This window comes from Oculina patagonica, chromosome 12 (genome assembly GCF_052425735.1).
Source record: "Oculina patagonica isolate OP01 chromosome 12, crgOcupat, whole genome shotgun sequence".
In the NCBI taxonomy this organism is placed as follows: domain Eukaryota; kingdom Metazoa; phylum Cnidaria; class Anthozoa; order Scleractinia; family Oculinidae; genus Oculina; species Oculina patagonica.
The window spans coordinates 26,128,539-26,147,639 of NC_135769.1; the positions used below are offsets into that span (position 1 = coordinate 26,128,539).

At 36.9% G+C, this 19,101-nt stretch overlaps 1 protein-coding gene across 1 annotated transcript; it reads right to left on the bottom strand.

The window, feature by feature from the left end:
• Positions 1-14,286: 14,286 nt before the first annotated feature.
• LOC144633898 (uncharacterized) lies at positions 14,287-18,978 on the bottom strand. Its single transcript, XM_078492826.1, has 5 exons — positions 17,979-18,978; positions 17,666-17,883; positions 15,931-16,021; positions 15,474-15,623; positions 14,287-15,102 (listed from the first exon to the last, which is right to left on the bottom strand). The coding sequence occupies exons 1-5, from the start codon at positions 18,091-18,093 to the stop codon at positions 14,552-14,554; spliced, it is 1,125 nt and encodes a 374-aa protein (XP_078348952.1). The 5' UTR covers positions 18,094-18,978; the 3' UTR covers positions 14,287-14,551.
• Between the last annotated feature and the right edge of the window lie 123 nt (positions 18,979-19,101).

Consider the following 19,101-nt stretch of genomic DNA (forward strand, 5'->3'; position numbering starts at 1 on the left):
TTAAGTTTTATCTCTAACTATAACAACATTGATATATTACGACATTAACCATGATGTTATTTCCATTTATTTTACCACAAAACTTAAACGAAATGCTGAAACAAGGGAAACTCGATATATGAAAATTGTAATGGCGTCATTCTTGATGCTCGCTAGCTCTTAGCTTCAGCGTGGCACGACGACAATATTTGTCTTTCTTATTGCAACTATAGCGATTTGTTAATACAAAAATCGCATTTGTTCTTTGACAAAATAACAAAACTACACCCGTGATAAGGTTCCCGCGATAGGGTGAATTTTGTTTAAGAGGGCGTGGTCAATTGTCACTAAAGGACTTGATTTTCACAGAAACAGCGTAAAAACTCTCAGAAAATTCTTGAAATCATTTTTACAGCACACTAACAATGCTTTAAATGAATTTCTGGATATATTATGCTTAAAATAGCTAAAGGAAAGAAAATTCCTTATTTGGACCATGACGTCATAATTAAATGCATCAAAACATCATCTTAACGCGAGATTTAAGCTTGGCAACATTGATTTTCGAAATCAGCGTACTCGATTTAGTAAAAATAGCTATGTTGCCAAAAATCAGACAAAAATGCCCGTGGGTGTCACATTTTGGACTCCTGGGCACCTGACTATATAGAAAATAAATCAGTACATCCTGCACGTTCTCCTCAAGCCCTCTTTCTCGCTCCGTTTATAATGCCCGGTCTCTTTGTTATTTTAGCAAACCATAGCTATCTAGGCAGAGTTAATGTCATTATAGCGAAACACGGGTTCCTTAAAACGAAGTCTAGGCTCTGCTAAATAGGGTTGGTATATCGCTTTGGCGCAAAAAGACGTTTGTTTAAAAAAAGTTGACCGTCTTGACTCTCACTCATTCATTCATTCATTCATTTCATGCATATGTGCTTGTAGCACTTATATACAAATTAAGGGTGGATTTATTTGCAACATACGCGTATAGCCGTCGCATTTGCCCATTGGAATTTTTTATTGTTTTTAGCTCGAAAACAATAAAAAATTCCAACGGGCAAATGCGACGGTTATACGCGTATGTTGCAAACAAATACGCCCCAAATGTCAGGAACATCTACATTGTTACCTGCACTACTTAATAAATATTCCACAAACATTCCTACCCCTTGCAACATATGAAACTTTGAAGTTCATTTAAGTTCTTTAAAGTTCTTGAAACGAAATATAGCTTCTGCCCAATACAATCGACGTTTATTGAGGCGTCTATTGAATACAGTTGACAAATTTTACAATGGCAAATCCCACCAAGCTACACTTATTTTAGAGCAAGTTTCTAGAAAAATCGAACAAAAATGGGTATTTTGCGGCAATTCTAGAAAATACAGTGATTTCGCTTATCTTCTGCATAAGGGTAGCCCTTATTAAAACTAAAAACGTTATGTTGTTTTTTTCTTCAAATATTTTTATTTCTAGAAATATAGCATGATAAATTTTGCATTAACTGAAAAACTCGGAAAAAAATTCCGAGTACCAGATGGGATTTGAACCCACGACCCTCCGTGTTCTAGGACGGATGCTCTTGTACTGATACTTGTACTGATTTGACTATGTGACTGCGTGATGCGGTTCTAGTCAAGACCCACATTTCACCCTTGCTCGCCACAGAGTCCCAGTAGCTCAGTGATAGAGCATCCGTCCTAGAACACGGAGGGTCGTGGGTTCAAATCCCATCTGGTACTCAAAATTTTTTTCCGAGTTTTTCAGTTAATGCAAAATTTATCATGCTATATTTCTACATAAAGACTCATTTTTATTTTTCTGAGAAAAACGAAATTTTCGATTTGACGTCTAGACTCGTCTAGACTCTTCTAGACTCGATTGAGAGGGTACAAATTGGGTTGAAAATCGACCATTTTCATCCGCTTCGCATATCAAAACAATCAAGCGCAGAAAAAAATAAATACAACCGGTTTATTGCAAGACTCTTCCTTGTCCAAATAAGCATAGTTTCAAGAGTTTTGGTTTAATCTAATTATTTAACGGTAAACAAAACCAGACTATTCTCACGCGACATGAAAGTCGGTCGGTCAAAAGAATCGTCATTTTCACTATGTGCCATATCTCAGAATTCCTTGAGATAAAGGTATTTCAACTGTAAAAGGATGAAACTTTCAAAATATGCAATGTTTGGTTTGGGCAAATGATTAAGCACTTGTTAAATTAAATTATTTAAAATCATACAAAAACGGCACAAAATTACGCCAGCCTTCGAATGCGTGACCAACATTATTACCACCGTATTTGTTCTTTAAATCAATTTAATCGCAATACTAGCAATACCTAGGCATAAATCAAAATAAATATGTTCACCTTTGCTTGATTATGATGTTCTGACCGTTGCAATACGTTTCTTTCCTGTCATTTCTTTAATGGCTTCCCGTTCAGTTCGCATGTAGCCTGCGTTGCAGACGAAAACACGGTTTTGTTCGTCTGCATCGCAGGCTAGTTCGCATGCCGCTTGTCGAATCTGTCTTGCGACTGGTGAATTTGAAGCAACCACTGACACGTTTTTATCCAAATATGTATCGTCATGATTAATGGGCGCTACTTGTGTTACTTGATTGAGCCATATTTCAGGTTATAGCCGGCAAAGTGTTTTCAATAAGCAACTTTGCAGTGCCTGTTGACTTCCATTATTATACGATAAGCGAAGTATAAATTTGCATACTTTCGAGACTAGCGTGACAGTTTTTTATACTTAAGGGGGTGGGAAAGTGCTTAGCTTATAAGTTCTGCTTACGATCAAAATCAAAGAGAGAAAACCGTGAAAGTATTGGCAAAAAGCCTCTGTCAGGGACCGGTCATAAAGTACGGGTGAAATCACTAAACGCCTTAAATCCTGTGTATCCGACTTCTGCTCTTTCGTCAACCTCAAGATCATTTTTTCAGAACACACTCCGCATCAAATCCTTCTTTCCGTACAAAGACCACCTCAACCGTTCTCAACGATCTAAGGTCATCTACAAAGCTGGCTGCTGGAACAGTGATGATGTTTACATAGGAAAACAAAACGACGACTTCATGACAGAAAAACTGAACATTTTATTAAGGCCCTCACTAAATGTGACCATCCATCAGCTATTGCTGATCACAAAAACCACAGGCCATAACATCAAATGGGATCATTTCGAAATCCTTGCGTCTGGCAAAACTGACCTCCACTGCAAAATTAAGGAGACATTACTCATTCAAGAACTTCAACCCTCATTAAATGCAAATGTTGGCGGTGAGAGGTTGTTGCTTTATTAACTGAAATGTTAATACATGTATTACGTTACTGCTGAAGATCAATTATCTCATTCTTGATTACAGACCCCTTTCATTACAATATATGAATAGTTGACATAATTTTTAACGGTCATACTTTTGAAAATGTATGTAGCAATAGCATACGAAACGTCAAGTTTAGTAAAATGCGATTTTTTAGCGGAGCTCCTTAGCGGCCCGTAAGGGCCGCAGAGCGGAGCACCATACCCATAAAAAAAAAACACATGAAATAAAATAGGAAACCGATGCATCCGAGTTTTCATGGTCATCATGGCTAGCGGCATGCCTCGCGGGCGCGTACGGCGTACGTACGGTGTTGCGCACATCCGGGATCTTGAAAGGTCTTGACAACTCGCGCAGTACTGGCGCGAAATAATTTTGCAGTGTGAGGTCTCTTGGCAAAGAAATTTTCAAAATTTACTACGTATTTTTAAATCCTATTCAGCTAGTCTGAAAGTTAGAACTTGAGACAAACATATTTATTTTGGCTCCTTGTTATGCCGATGACTACAAACGAGAGCAGGGTAAACTTAACTTCGAGGAAACAGGGTTTAAGCGATTTGCGACGGGAAAGAGATCGCGAGAGATCCAGAAAACCCGGACAGAAAGCAGGCGAAAAAGTATAGCAAAGCGCCTGTCGAACCTGGTAGCAAAGTAGCGAAGAAAAGCGACTAAAATAGCAAGAGAGGTGCCGAGAAAACAGGCAAAGAAATAGCGGAGAACAAGGGAACGGAGATAAAACGAGCAGACGAGTGTACCTACTGCGGCCAACTGGTGAAGGTGAGTACAAAACTGCAGTGTTTCCGTCATTTAATATCTCTACGTTTTGTCTTAAGCTTACTTTATACGCAAAGTAAGCTTATACTTACGGCACATTTTACTTGCTTTCGCCACTAAGCATTTGCTTGTGACATGAACAATGTTGAAAAATACTATTCGTTAAAATTCAGTTTTACCAGGTTTTACTGATCAAATAGGAGGATTTGATTATGTAAACAAATAATTGTTGGGCCTTCGAGGAACGAATTCACAAAGAATATCACTTCAACACATCTCGAAGAAAATTAAGCTTACGATTTTTAAATGCTTGTGATATGATTATTTTGTTTTACAGTGCTGGAAGAGCAGCTGAGATGAGAATGAAAGTGATGTCAGTTTGCACGAAGCACCTGGAATTTCGTTAACTCCGAGTGAAATAGATCGATTCAGTGTATATGCAGTTTATTAACCGGGCGGGGAGACTGGGCCGGCCCGGTTCATAAATCGCCCGGAATTTTTTCGTTGTCGTAGTAGTAGTAGTCTTGTCGGTAAATCGTTCCAGACCCGCTCGGCCACTTTCTTGGCCAGGATTCAAATCATGCACCCTTGATGTTTACTCGGCAGAAGCTATTAAATCACTCTCCTATTTTAAATTTTATCTAATACCCTCAATTCTCTTAAGCGTGAAATATATATTTTTGTGTTATTCAAGTGTTTGAGTACTGGTTTGCGAAACCGGTGATTTTTTTGACACGTCCAAGCAATTATTTTTTTTTTTGAAAACTGCTACGTCAGTCACGCAATGATTTTGCAGCAAGCTTCACGCATAACTGCTTTTAAAAAAAGGGCTGGTAGCCAGAGAATTTTTGAGCCGGATTACTTTGAAGATGCTCTTCATTTAATAGAAAAAATTGTGTCCATTGTCATCCGTGTACAGTTGAGCCGGCAAAGTCGCGTATCAGAGACGATTGAATGTTTGCACAGCGAAATAATCTTATTTTTGTTCTTGATGTAAAAGCTTTACTTACACACTTCCCAAGACTTCAGTCAACAAAATGGTAATGTATAGTATTTCTACGAACTATGATGGTATTTGTGAAGGGATCCGCAAAGCCAGCAAGTAAAACAAATGGTCTGCAAAATGAAAATGAAATCTTGGCGCGGGTAATTTAATACATGTAATTAAATTCTACCACGGCATGTCGTAGTAGTTCACTCGGCCGCTTTCTTGGCCAAGATTTAGATCCCGCACTTTTGATATTTACTCAGCAGGAGCAATTAAAATTTTATCTAATACCCCGATTTCTGTTAAACGTGAAAGATATATTTTTGTGTTTTTATTCAAGCGTTCGACTCAAGCGAGTTCTGGAGTCCGAAACCGGTGGGATCCGGTGATTGTTTCGACAGGTCGCTGAGGTCGAAGCTTTTTTTTACATCAGTCACGCAATGTTTTTGCAGCAAGCTCCTGCATTTAAAAACGGCTCCAGACTCTACTTTGAAGATGCTTTTCATTTAGCAAGAATTGTGTCCATTTTGTCTATTTCCATCCGTGTACAGTTGGGCCGACAAAGTCGTGTGTCACAGACGAGTTGAATGTTTACACAACAAAAGAACCTTATTTTGTTCTTGATGTAAAAACTTTACTTGCACACTTTTCAAGAACTCATAAAACAAAATGGAAATGCAAAGTAATAATATAATAATTTCTTCAAACTAGAATGGAATGTAAATCGGTAAAGCCATCGTGTGAAATAATAGACGGCAAAAATGAAAACTTGCCCTTCGGCGCGTATAATTAATTAAATTTTATCACGGCATCAGTATTTTAACGGCTTTTAAGGATTCAAAATTTTTAATGCAATTCAAATGTTTCTTCGCCTCATCTTGAATCTTTTTTTCACATTTAGTTGAGATTTTTAACAGCATCTGTTATCTAATACATGTGGTCTAATGCATGCCCTTTTTTAGTCTTTTTATTTTCTTTTGTAATTTTGTTTAGAAATTTTTCTGTTATTCTTGATATTTGACTCGTTTTATTCGTTTTTTTTATTATTTATGTTACTCGTTTTATTCGAGCAGGAGCCAATACTGTAATTTTCTGGTTACTCCGCTCTTTTTAGCGAGGAATATAAAATATATATTTTTTGTTTTTCATTCAAGGGTTTTGAGTTTCAGTCGGAACCGAACGGTGTTGAGGCCTCAAATGTAATAAATGTCCCTAAATGTAATAAAGGTCCTAAGTGTAATAACTTTTGGTCCTAAATGTAATAAAGGTCCTAAGTGTAATAACTTTTGGCCCTAAATGTAATAAAGTTCCTAACTGTAATAACTTTTGGTCCTAAATGTAATAAAGGTCTGTAGTGTATTAAAGGTTCCAGCTTAACATGAAATCATGCTCGGTGCTTTTCTATGTATTATATTCAGTTTGAAACCTGTTTTATGTTTACTTGCTTCATTTTCACATTGTCAAGCGCCCTTGAACGTATGGAAAGGGCGCTATACAAATGATTATTATTATTATTATTATTATTATTATTATTATTATTATTATTATTATTATTATTATTATTATTATTATTATTTTCTTTCCAGTACTGTAAGATGCTATTTCGATTTTGTCATGAAGCAAGCAACTAAATCACGTGACAACGTTAATCCACGCGATCGGGACACTAGAGTAAAATTTTTACCTGATTTTTTAGGAAGTTTTCGATTGTTTGAACCGTCCTGCTTTATGACAACTTTCGTTAAAGGAGAAGTTCACTCCAGAATGGCCATTTATTTTCTTTACGCCAATAAAAAGTTTATACAAAGATATGTTATTCACCAAAATTTTAGCCCCCAACGTGCGCTATAACCCTACGAAATCTTATCCAAAACTCGACAACTGGACGCCGCCATCTTGGAGCTGGTAATGTATGCGTGACGTCAAAGAGCTCAGCCTGAAGTTTTGTGGGAAAATTTAAATACTCTAAACTCCTTGTTTCTTCGAAGTGGCTTTTGTTTGACAAAATGCCTCTTTGTGCAGCTCTATTTTGCTCAAACAGAGCTCCAAGAAATACAAAAAATAAGGAGTTTCGACTATTAAAATTTCCCCGTCAAACTTCAGGCTGAGCTCTTTGACGTCACGCATACATTACCAGCTCCAAGATGGCGGCGTCCAGTTGTCGAGTTTTGGGAAAGATTTTGCAGGGTTATAGCAAACATTGGAGGCTGAAATTTTGGTGAATATCATATCTTTGTGTAAACTTTTTATTGGCGTAAAGAAAATAAATGGCCATTTTGGAGTGAACTTCTCCTTTAACTCGAATTTTAAAAAGACTATTGAAGCAACAAATATGATACTTTTACTTTTCGTGCAAACGTACTAGACTTTTGTTTTCTTTTAAACCGCTCTGACACTTCCAAGTTCAATTTAATTAAACTACAGTTTTACTGGCGGCACAGGTCTACAAGAATTCTACAGCATTAACTAGCACACGACGTCAAGCTTAAAAGAAACCAAATTTTTCTAAACACGTCCCTGTTATGTTAACTTTCTGTAAACTGGATTTTGATTTGAGGTTAAAACAGTAAATGTGATAGTCTTCAGCTTCTTTGCAAACAAGTTTAATTTAATTTTTTTGCGGTTTTAAGTTAGTGCCACAGAGTCTACAGGAATCCCTCCGCAGGAAGAAACATGCAACGTTTGTAAGTGTCTCAGTATATAAAGTAGACTCATCTGCGCATGCATTTAGCACAAAGTGTTTTGTTCCACAAGGAGAGAATATTGCTTTCTGAAACATATTTATACCTGCCTTGTACCCTGACGCCTCTCTCTTGTTTGGGGAAATGGGCGCTTTCTTTCTCCTTCGCGTGGTCCCTCGCGCTTCGCGCTCGTCACCAGTCACTCGTGTTTCGCGCTCGCGAATAATTAATAATTATTGATATTTTAAATAAATAAATTAATTAATTAATTGACTATTGAAACTTTACACCTTTAGCCTTAGGGCGTAAGGGGCTAAGTGTTTTAGCGGGCTACAAGCCCAAACAACCATCACAATACTTCATTCTGCACTATTGAGGATTTTGAGTAAACTACTTCTGTTGTTACCTATAAGCGTCTGTTTCCGTTGGCTCATGTCCAATAAGACATGCAAAATAAAATAGATTTTGGCACATTCTTTAAGGCAAGCGGTAACTGGTTGTTAAAGTACATCATAATCTGGATCCCTAAGATACATTTTTAACTCCTTGCTTTTATATAGAAAAGCACCGTGCATGATTTCATGTTTAGCCGAACCTTATTATTACACTGAAGACCTTTATTTTATTTAGGGCCGAAAGTTGTTACACTTAGCGCCTTTATTTCGATTTATTACATTTAGGACAAAAAGTTATTACACTTAGGACCTTTATTACATTTAGGACCAAAAGTTATTACACTTAAGACCTTTATTACATCATTTAGGACCAAAATTTATTACACTTAGGACCTTTATTACATTTAGGACCAAAAGTTATTACACTTAGGACCTTTATTACATTTAGGGACATTTATTACATTTGAGGCTTCAACAACGGCGATGGAGAAATGACCTGCAATGAATCACGCAATCAAGAACTTGCGTTTGCGTGACTGCTTCCCAAAATTGACGTAAAGAGCTTGCATGTTTGAAAGCTGAAAAGCTTTCTTATCTTGTTCTTATTCCCATTTTTTTGGTGTGGTACCTTTTTAATAATGTTTACATGTAAAAACACGTCTTAGTTTTTAACGAAATTGTTTGTTTGTTTCGGTCGGGGATCATTTGTACTGCCATTTAACTGGTTTGAGTTCATTTATTCAAGATTGCACACAAAACGTTTTCAATACCTACGTTATTCAGTTATCGGAAGAAAAATAAAAATTTGAAAGCCTAAGCAGGAATTTGTCCAAGCATGGACAAGCAATCCACAGACTTGCGTGTTACTCAATATACATTAAATGGTATTTTAAAAGTTTTTGCTGTACTTGTCTAATAAAGTAGTTAAACATCAACCGCCCGGTTTTAAGCATTAAGCTTTAGGCGTCTTGTTGATATTTATGATGGAGGTAAAATTACTGTTCATTTAGTCAGAGTAAATAAACTTCAGCTTCATTACTTAGCTCTTTCGTTCCCAAATATATTAAATAATCCACTTGTCATGTAGTTCTGTTCACTATTGAGCGTTCATGTGGATTACATAACAATGTCAACAATTTTGAGATTTTGAGGTCTGTTTTGCTGGTTTCATTCAGAATGTCAACAGTAAATGTTATATTTGTCATAAAAAAATCACAATCTTGTTGTGGAATTTGGAAAATGCACACAACAAAGGTTAATGACTACTGGAAAACTGGAATCTTTGTGAGTAAATTCATGCCATTTTAGACACTGTATGCAGCTGTGCATGCAAACTTATTATTAATTAAATGTGTATCTTTAAAAATCTTAGTATTACTGTTAAGAGAAAAGCTTTTAAGATGTGGCAATGTTTTTCCTATGCATGTACATGTATATATAGTTCCGGAATTCGAGTTATCAGGGTAAAAAGTTTGACCCAAATTTTGTTCAAGGGAAACAAAATTTAGTTCGAGTTAGCGGGGTTTTCGAGTTATCCGAGTTCGAGTTAACCGAGTAAAAATGACTGAAAAGTGGGGTCAAATCCAATGGAAATGGAAGTGAGTTCGAGTAAGCAAGGTTGTTCGAGTTATCCGAGTTCGAGTTACCGGGTTTTTTTTCTGTAGTTGACTTCGCAGTTATCAGTAAAAAAAAATAGTCTGTGCTGATACATCTCTGTTAAATATATAAGGTATCCTTTCGCATCCAGTGGTTTTGCTTCACTTTATACAAGCTTGCGTTAAGTGTTTTGTTTTATAAATTATTGATATTCATGCCAATTAATCAATTTTAATTTAATCTGTGGCATTTGACTTTTTTCAGGGTTAACATGAGTTTCAGAATTTGCAGAGCCACAGACACAAAAACAGAATGTGGACAAGGACATCAAAAGAAAACAGGAAGGATTAAGATTATCCAGCTTGATGTTTGGGTGTCTTCATGATGCCATTTTCAAGAGACTAGTAAATTACATGTAAATTGAAATCAAGAAAAGCTGCAAATGAGCAAAGTTTATATTTTAAATGTTAACGTATTTACAGTGTACTTCAGAAAACAACTTCTTGATTGACCTGTCTCTTTCACATCTTTTTAGATGTAACAAGGGCATTATGAAGTGATCTTTTTAAGAATATGCAGCCAAAACAGTAACAGCAGAAATGAATGGGAGTTTAAAATTGCTATTTTCAATGTTTTGGCTGGTAAGAAACCACATGTGACCAAGCTAAAATCTCTTTGGCCGGTTAACATGACCTGTAAGTGTCCAAATATTTTGAGCCCTCGACTACACAGGACTTACATGTAGTTGTCTAATTATCATAAGATCTTTGGTTGACCTTGGGGGAGGCAGTGGAGTTAAAAAGCAATGTAATAATTTGAATTTGGATTGGTAATGCTGAAACTGGTGGTACTGTAATTCTAAAGTATAGACGTTAAAATCGTGATTGCAGGCAATATGCAATACCAATTTCATTCTTATGTGTTGTATATGCTGCGTACAATTTATAAGAACAGCTATAATGTTAAAATTAGTGAAATACCGTAGAATTCCGGTTATAAGCCCTGGGCTTATACAACTTCATAAGGGGTTTTGGGTGAGCTTATAAACGAAGGGGCTTATATCCGGGAGGGCTTATAAGCGGAATGAAAAAAAACGTTTCGAAACGAGCCACGGGAGTGTTGATCAAAATACGTTTTTAAGTTAAAAACGCGTAATAAAGCAACATTTAGCCCTGTTCAGTACTGTCATCCGGTAGAGGGGGGCTTATATCTGGGGGGGGCTTATAATCGGATGTATTTTTTTGTTTCCAAGTAGATGGGCCTATAACCGGGGGGGGGGGGCTTATAACCGGAATTCTACGGTATTCTAAAGCCAGATAAAATTTGCAGTATCCATTAGGTACCATGAAGCAACCAAATTGTGACTCATTTGCTTACTTTGTGAACTCCATGACGAATGGGCAACATGACTCCACAAAAATGTGTACAATAAAGCATACAAATTTTTAAAAGAGCAGTCAAAGTATTGATGCTATATTTTTTTCTTGCATAGTTTTATACACAAGCAAACCTGATTCTATTTTTTCTGCGTAATCAAAGAACAAAACTGAGTTTGAGACTCACAAACAATACTCTATCTTCCCAGAATTTTTGTTTTTTTATCTCTGTAAGTGAAGTGAAACCCCTTAAGAGGAAGGGGACTCAAAAAGACATGTAAAAGTAAAAAAGGTGCTATCATCCTTTTTTTTTTTTGGGGGGGGGGGATGGGGTTACAGAATGTCCCTTCTTTGCTTCCAGTTAGTTTCACTCCGGTTTGCTTGTAGTTAGGTTCACCCCTGTTTGCTCGCAGTTAGCTTTATTCATCCGGTGTGCTTGGGATTAGCTTTCACTCTAGTTTGCTTGTGGTTAGCTTTCACTCCGGTTTGCTTGGCATTAGCTTATGGCAATATGCTGTAAACCCTTTGCTACATGTATGACCTCTGCCATTTCCATTCAAAATTAAAATATAGGCAAATAGTGAAAATAAAAACAAATGAATGAATGAAAAAAAGAAAATTAACCATATTCTTAATGTAGATGTATATTATTTCCTTTATACTCTAAATGTTAAGTGATTTGCTAATTTACCACGTGATATGCCTATCTACCCCAACATGCAGCCCTACTACCCCCTCCTTATCTACACGAAGGTTACATAATTACCCGTTTTGCAGCATAATTTCCCATCCAGACTTCTGGATCATAATGCTGTCGGTGGAATTAAAACGTTTTGATTGATTTTGTTTGTTCTCGGCTTATTTGGTGTTGCTGTATACGGTACTCCCATATAAGGGCTATACGGGTATGTGCTGCTCAACAGGGTATGCCTTTTGCCTCTCTGACTCTGAAACAGGGTATACAAATCACCCTTTTGACTGTGGAACACTATCAAGTTTAGCTATGAAACTCCGCTCCTCTCATTGGTTTTTCTCCAAGCCACAGACAAAGTCAAGTGAGCGCTTTGTGATGTACGCTAGTGTTTTTATATCTATCTTCATATATTTTTCATTGTGGATATTGTCTGGAACAGGGTACCTATTTTGCACTGTTTGTCTGGAACAGGGTCGCAAATTGAGCCGTTTTTCTCCGGAACAGGTCCAGAGTCTCAGCGACTCAGTGGCACACCCCTTTAGTAAATTTTAGGGAGTACCTCTTCCCCCCCCCCCCCCCGGGACACGGTAAAAAAAAAAGTAAGTAACGATATTAATATTTATAAAAAAAAAATAAAACGAATATTATATTCTTAGCCTTAAAATTGTACAATGGCTTGAATTCAGGTTTCAATAAAGTGCAAAATAATTAACTGGGGAGCTCCGCTTTTAGGCTTGCCTAAATCTATATATTATAATGTTTATCACCTCTCTATTTGTACTTGGTATAGTAAGTTTCTTGTTCTTTTAAAACGATAGTTGGCAGTCCTTGCTTATATGATCGACGGGAGGTCCCTTTGCTGTCATGTAACAAGGAAATAGAAAAATCATAAAAATTTAAGATCCGACCCCCACCCCCTAAGTATAAAAAACTGTCACGCTTGTGTCGAAAGTATGCAAATTTGGTGCCAACGGGCATTGCAAAGTGCCTTATTGAAAACACTTTGCCGGCTATTACCTGGAATATCGCTTAATCAAGTAACACAAGGTAGTGCTCGTAAATCATGACGATACATATTTGGACAAAAAACTAGCAGTGGTTGCTTCAAATTCACCAGTCGCAAGACAAGCGGTGTGCGAACTGAACTGGAAGCCATTGAAGAAATGACAGGAAAGAAACGTATTGCAACGGTCAGAACATCATAATCAAGCAAAGGTGAACATATTTACTTTGATTTATGCCTAAGTATTGCTAGTATTGCGATTAAATTTATCTAAAGAACAAATACGACGGTAATACTTTTGGTCACGCATTCAATAGCCTGCGAACCCAGACGCATTTCCGGCTGTCGCTTGTCTTTTTCGGCGGAGACAAGCGACAGCCGGAAATGCGTCTGGGTTCGCAGGCTACGCATTCAAAGACTGGCGTGATTTTATGCCGTTTTCGTACGATTTTGAATACTTTTTTGACAAGTGCTTAATCATTTCCCCAAACCAAACATTGTATATTTTACAAGTATTATCCTTCTACACTTAAAAAACCTTTATCTCAAGGAATTCTGAGAAATGGCACATAGTGAAAATGACGATTCTTTTGACCGACCGACGTTCATGGCGCGTGGGAATAGTCTGGTTTTGTTTACCGTTAAATAATTGGATTAAAACTCTTGAAACTATGCTTATTTGGACAAGGAAGAGTCATGCAATAAACCGGTTGTATTTATTTTTTCTGCGCTTGATCGTTTTGACATGCGAATCGAATGAAAATGGTCGATTTTCAACCCAATTTGTACCCTCTCAATCGAGTCTAGACGAGTCTAGACGAGTCTAGACGTCAAATCGAAAATTTCGTTTTTCTCAGAAAAATAAAAATATTTGAAGAAAAAAACAACATAACGTTTTTAGTTTTACATGTAATAAGGACTACCTTCATGCAGAGGATAAGCGAACAATTTTTCATAGCATTACCGGATGTTGTTGGATTCTTCTAGAAATCTCCTCTTAAGACTGGATAGAGGTTTGCATGGCAAAGGCTTCGAAATTCCTTTAAGAATGGGACAGTCAGCCTTGACAAGAATTCGGTGCAAATCTTGGTTGCGAGATCTTCGCTGCATAAAATTCTGGTGAATAAATCTGAAAAACTTATGCAAGATATGTTTCCTCGAGAGATAGTAGGATGAACTGGCAGACCTTAATCCATTAGCTACTGCTTCTTTTACAACATCGATCTTGAAACGAGTAATAAAATCGATCAACAAATGCAAAGATAAGCCACCAAATCGATAATGAAAAGTCTTAGACTGCGAATGAACAGGTATGACTGCTCTCTCGTGCCCAGTTCTCGTTTAAGCTCGGGTATTATTTTCCTAACATGAATGGTGATTAAATTTACTTGGCAACGTTTCTGTCGGAATAACAAAATAACACCAAGGGAGTTCAACTTGATTCATTGAATTATATTTGCAGGCGGCATTAGCCTTTTATGATCAGGAAAAACATTAGACTGAGTCTATTATGTCTCGATTTCGAAAGGAGTACTGGAGTCTCACATTCATTTTGCTCCAGGCCTTCTTTTGAAACAAAAGGTAAAAGGTAACTCGGTAATGTCGTACTGCTGTCATACATCTGCCAAACTTTGATTGTCATACAAAACAAAGATTGAAGAAACGGCCAACCAGTTCGACATAAAATATAATACATTTCAGTCTTACACATTCTACTTAGTTTTATCTCTCAGCGCACGTAGATTTTCCAGAAATCTCCACGTGATACTGCGAAGAAACTATTTTCATCATCATTATCATCGCAGAGCCATTTACCATGAAAAATGAGCCAGCGATTATTGTAAGCAATAAATGCTGCGTGGTTGTACATCATTGTTTCTCCCGTTTTTTGATCGTGTCCCCACTTTCCAACATGGAATGAGCCTTCCCTTCCCCACTTTTCGCACTGCATGGCTAACTGAGAGTTATCACCCGCCAATCTCTGAAACGAATTGCACGAAGAGGGACGCATGTTCGTCTGATCGCTGAAGTACTGGACTACAGCTTCTCCAGTGCTGTTAGCGACAGTGGTCACGTGGAACGTGCGTCCCTGTTGTTTACTGCACTGGAATCTCAGTTGAGTGAAATTTAAGTGTGTTCTCAGCTCATTCATGGCACTTTTCTTGATGCCCATTAAGTTGTTGTGATAGTTGCTGATCCCGCGGTATGATGTCTCAGCGGTCCACCTAGAAGGTGGAGTAGAGTTGTTCATCACGATATTGGCGACAAGAAGCCAGCCTCCTGGAATCAGCAATAACTGATTTAATTTTGAGTTTATTTCAGAAGTGCTTTTAATTATAACTTTAATGTTTCTAACCAATCAAAATCAAAACTCCGGAAAATGTGTTTTCATTTTTTAAGGGGTACTAGACGAGTTTAATTCAATGGAACGTACTACGGATCGGTTCGTAAAAGTCTAATAAATCAAGCTCCATTTCAGTTCTTTAGTACTAAACGCCTCGAATGTTAACTCTAAGTTACCTTGGAAACAAATTATTTAGTTACTTTCTTCCTGTGTCTCACGAATCCCCTAAAATGTTTGGTGTTTAGTGATACTTTATTTTGATTATTATTCTCGAAAAAGGTGGAGCATTGCCTGGAAATTTTTATACCTCCATCAGTTGTCATGTCACAGTAGACTTTTAAAGGGTTTCCATTTTGTTCAGGATCGATCCAGTACTCCCCGTTTCCTACAGAAACCCCAGACTGCCGGATGTTATAACAGGAATGTGCAGGCGATGAAGGTATTAAACCAAGTTTCTCTATAAATTAACAAAAAAAAACAATAACAATAACGTGTTTTATTCTCTGTTTTTTTTTTTCTTTTTTGGTGTGCCTGTGCCTGTTATGTTAATGTTGGTGTTGTTGTTCTTGCTGTAATTATTGTAGTTGTTGTTGTTGTTGTTTTTGTTGTTCAGGCAGTTGTTACTGCCTGAACAACATATTTCGACGTTCTCGAAATATGTTAAAACAGCATCTCCTTATCTTTCATAAAAAATTGAATCTTCTAAAAATTTTATTTCAGCCATGATACGAATAAAGATCAATGACCACATAAATAGTACTCACGCGTTTGGCATCGTTCACCCTTGTATCCCGGATGACAGTGACCGGCGTCTTTTAGTACGTTCCGATCATGGGAATCATCGATGCAGGAGACCTGTGTAGGTTAACAATATTAATTACAAAAGGTTTAAATTGCTCAGAGGCCGTTCCTAAACGTCTCCCTCTTATTGCGAGGAAAACGAGCGCGCATGCTTTTATTATAAATAGCTCATGCTTTTTAAATACACATCCCCTTCATCCCTTTCACCTCGGATTTACAAGGGTAGCTGTGTAGCTAATTCCTCCGAGAAAGAAAATACGAAGAGAAAATAAATAAATAAATTAATTAATTAATAAATTAATAAATAAGTGAGTATTAATAATAAAAATAGAAAATAAAAATAAAATCATATATTATATTTACATAGGTTACATAGGCAACAATTGCATTGATGTTCGAAAGAAATTTGGCATAGGTATTTTAGTTTTGAACTCCCCCAAGGACGTTAGTGACCTCAGGTCCTTGGTTAGTTTTCCATATGTTTAAAGTAGTGCATCTGAAGGAATGAAGACCATAAGTGGTTGTGTTAACGTATGGGATTTTTCCCTCCGTGGCCGTCTTGCGCCTTTCGCGTTTCCCAAACGCGCACTAAGAACCTACACAGGCGGCGGGGGAGGGGAGGGGCAAGCTCAGAGATTTCTTTCAGAATGTTTTTAACTTGGCTTATTATTTTTCCGTGTTCGTTGTCTTATATCACAAAGTAATTCACAGCTGGAATGGAAAAAAATATGTAATTTTGCATATTTCATTTACGACAGCTTTACGGTTTTTAACAATACATATATTTCGTAACTATGGAATCCATATTAACAATAAGCTTTAAAACCCTTCACTGCTTTTGCCTATTGCCAAGGCTGAGTGCACCATTTATAAAATCGAAAGAAAGAGACAAAAAAAGCTGAACTTACTATACTCCATACTATAATCTTAGAAATAGTAAACACTTTGTACTACCTAGATTCAACATGGACACTGTCAGAAATTCCTTAAGGTATAGAGAACCATTATCATGGGACCTAACTCCAACCGCTCTCAAACAGTCCCCCTCCGTAAAGAACTTCAAGAACCTCTAAAAACAGCGTCGCCATAAGTACTTTATCAAAAACATTAGCTTTCTGAAAGAAGCTTGCATGGTCTCACATAAGAATCAAGATTTTACATATTTTTAATATAGTAATTTTCATTTTATTTGTTAATTATACTTAGATTGTTTCTAGCTTAATTCCTATACAATATGTCTTGTAGCTTAATGTAGGTCCACATCAGCCTCCGACTGCCTTTAATTTGTCACAACGACAAGTACACACGACCAGTTATGGATTTCAGATAAACATTTCGTGTAATTTGCATTTTTTTGTGAATTTGATATTACCATGCCAACGATAAAAACCAAACCCTCAAAATGGTAAATCTTTATCAACTTTGATTATAAAATACTCTGCTCTCTAATATAAAATACGTCAAATAAATGTTCATTCCTTTGTCGACTTTGTCGAAAAGGTTCTACTTGTGTTGCAACAATGTGTATTCAAATGATTTTTTTGTTTTTATTTTAAAAGAATTAAATCGAAGTAAATGAAAAAATAATAAATAAAAAATCACATATAAATATACGGCCAATTAATCGAACAAAGAGCGCATATTCCTCCGCGCAATTTTCCAAAACTGAATTTTACGCCATACATACAATTTAAGTACCTGCACAGAGCCATAGTATGTAGATCCTTTCTTCCATTTAAAATCACCTGGTTTCATCTGTCGTGTTTTGTTGTTTAGCTCGCAAACGATTTTTGAATTACTTCCACTGGAATGAACATTGAACGACTTGCAACTTTCATTTCCGATGCATTTAAGCTGACATTCAAACTCGTCCACAACATCAGCCTTGCTTATGTCGTGGTAAAGTAAGGCATGGTCTAAAAGAAAAAGTAAATGAAGTTGTTTTCAATGCAAACAGACAGAAAAAAAATTAGGAAGGAGAAAGTATGAGTTTCATCTGTTTTATACTCACCGACTTGAGTTTCAAAAACGCTTGCACAAAAGTCAGTGTTTGCCACCACAAATAAGATTACCAGGAGAATGTTAAGAGTCACAATGGCCAACTGAATCAACCGCAAACCGACCATCTTCAAATTAGAGATATTTTCGGCGAGTTGTGCTGGCTTTCATTCCAGCGTAAGAAACTAGCTCGTTTAAATCTCAAGTAGTCATGAATTGGAGAACCCAGCCGGATGGTAGGCTTTTCGTGTTATTGAATAGCCTGCACTCTGAAATGGGTATATTTTTATCGAGTTGAGTTTATTTATAATTAATAAGTAACAGCACATTTGGTGGTGGTGGTAATTAACTTCAGCTTTCTTTTGTCCGTGCTTAATTGTGAGTTTTTTCACATGAAAATAAAATCTTGGCTTGCAACTTAGTTAATTACACTGTAAAACCAATTCTAATACGTTCACAAGATACAAGCACGCAAAATCTATCTGTCCTAATCTTAGCGATGATAAACAACCGAAATTTCAGTGATGTTTTTGGCACTTGCCCGCAACACATTCTTTGATACTGTAATTCTCCGGCTGCTGTTATTCTCAGAGGATTAGCGTAAATTCGGATTTTAGTTTTTTTTTTTAACTTTTCAGTGGGTTTTTCTGTCGATGTTTTATGTCCGCTAGTTTTGACGTCAATTTATCACGAACTCCACAAAACATAAGCAACGAGAAACACTTTGATACAACAAAAGTAAAATTAAAACTGTGAACTTTTAACCCTTGGTTAACCCAGCCCCGAAGTATACAACTTTAGCTAGGACCATTATTTTCAATTTGAATATTATGTCAACAACCAAAGAGCACTACCGAGAAGTATTCTGCCAACTTAAAACTTAAGGTAATGGGCAGATCTTGGAATACAGCTGCTGATGTCGTTTCTTGTTTAGGGCAATATTTTTGGAAAGTTTCCGTGACGAACCCAACGGACGCCTTTGAGGGAGGCAACGTTAAGAAGCATTCTGACAAGTTTCTTCCCAGGGTCCCCTCTTCCACGGGAAGCCAAGGGAGGAAGAAAGGAGTATTCGAACGAGATTACCGTACACTTTAGCTGCTTTTACAAGGCTTTGTCATAAGTACGAAACTTGTTTT

Bases quoted from the DNA above. Each gene is read 5' to 3' on its own strand.
- LOC144633898 (XM_078492826.1), bottom strand. From the start codon at position 18,093: ATGGTCGGTTTGCGGTTGATTCAGTTGGCCATTGTGACTCTTAACATT. The intron at 17,884-17,978 runs GTGAGTATAAAA...TTTTTCTTTTAG, and splicing joins CGTTTTTGAAACTCAAGTCG to ACCATGCCTTACTTTACCAC. The intron at 15,624-15,930 runs GTGAGTACTATT...GTTAATTTATAG, and splicing joins GGGTGAACGATGCCAAACGC to AGAAACTTGGTTTAATACCT.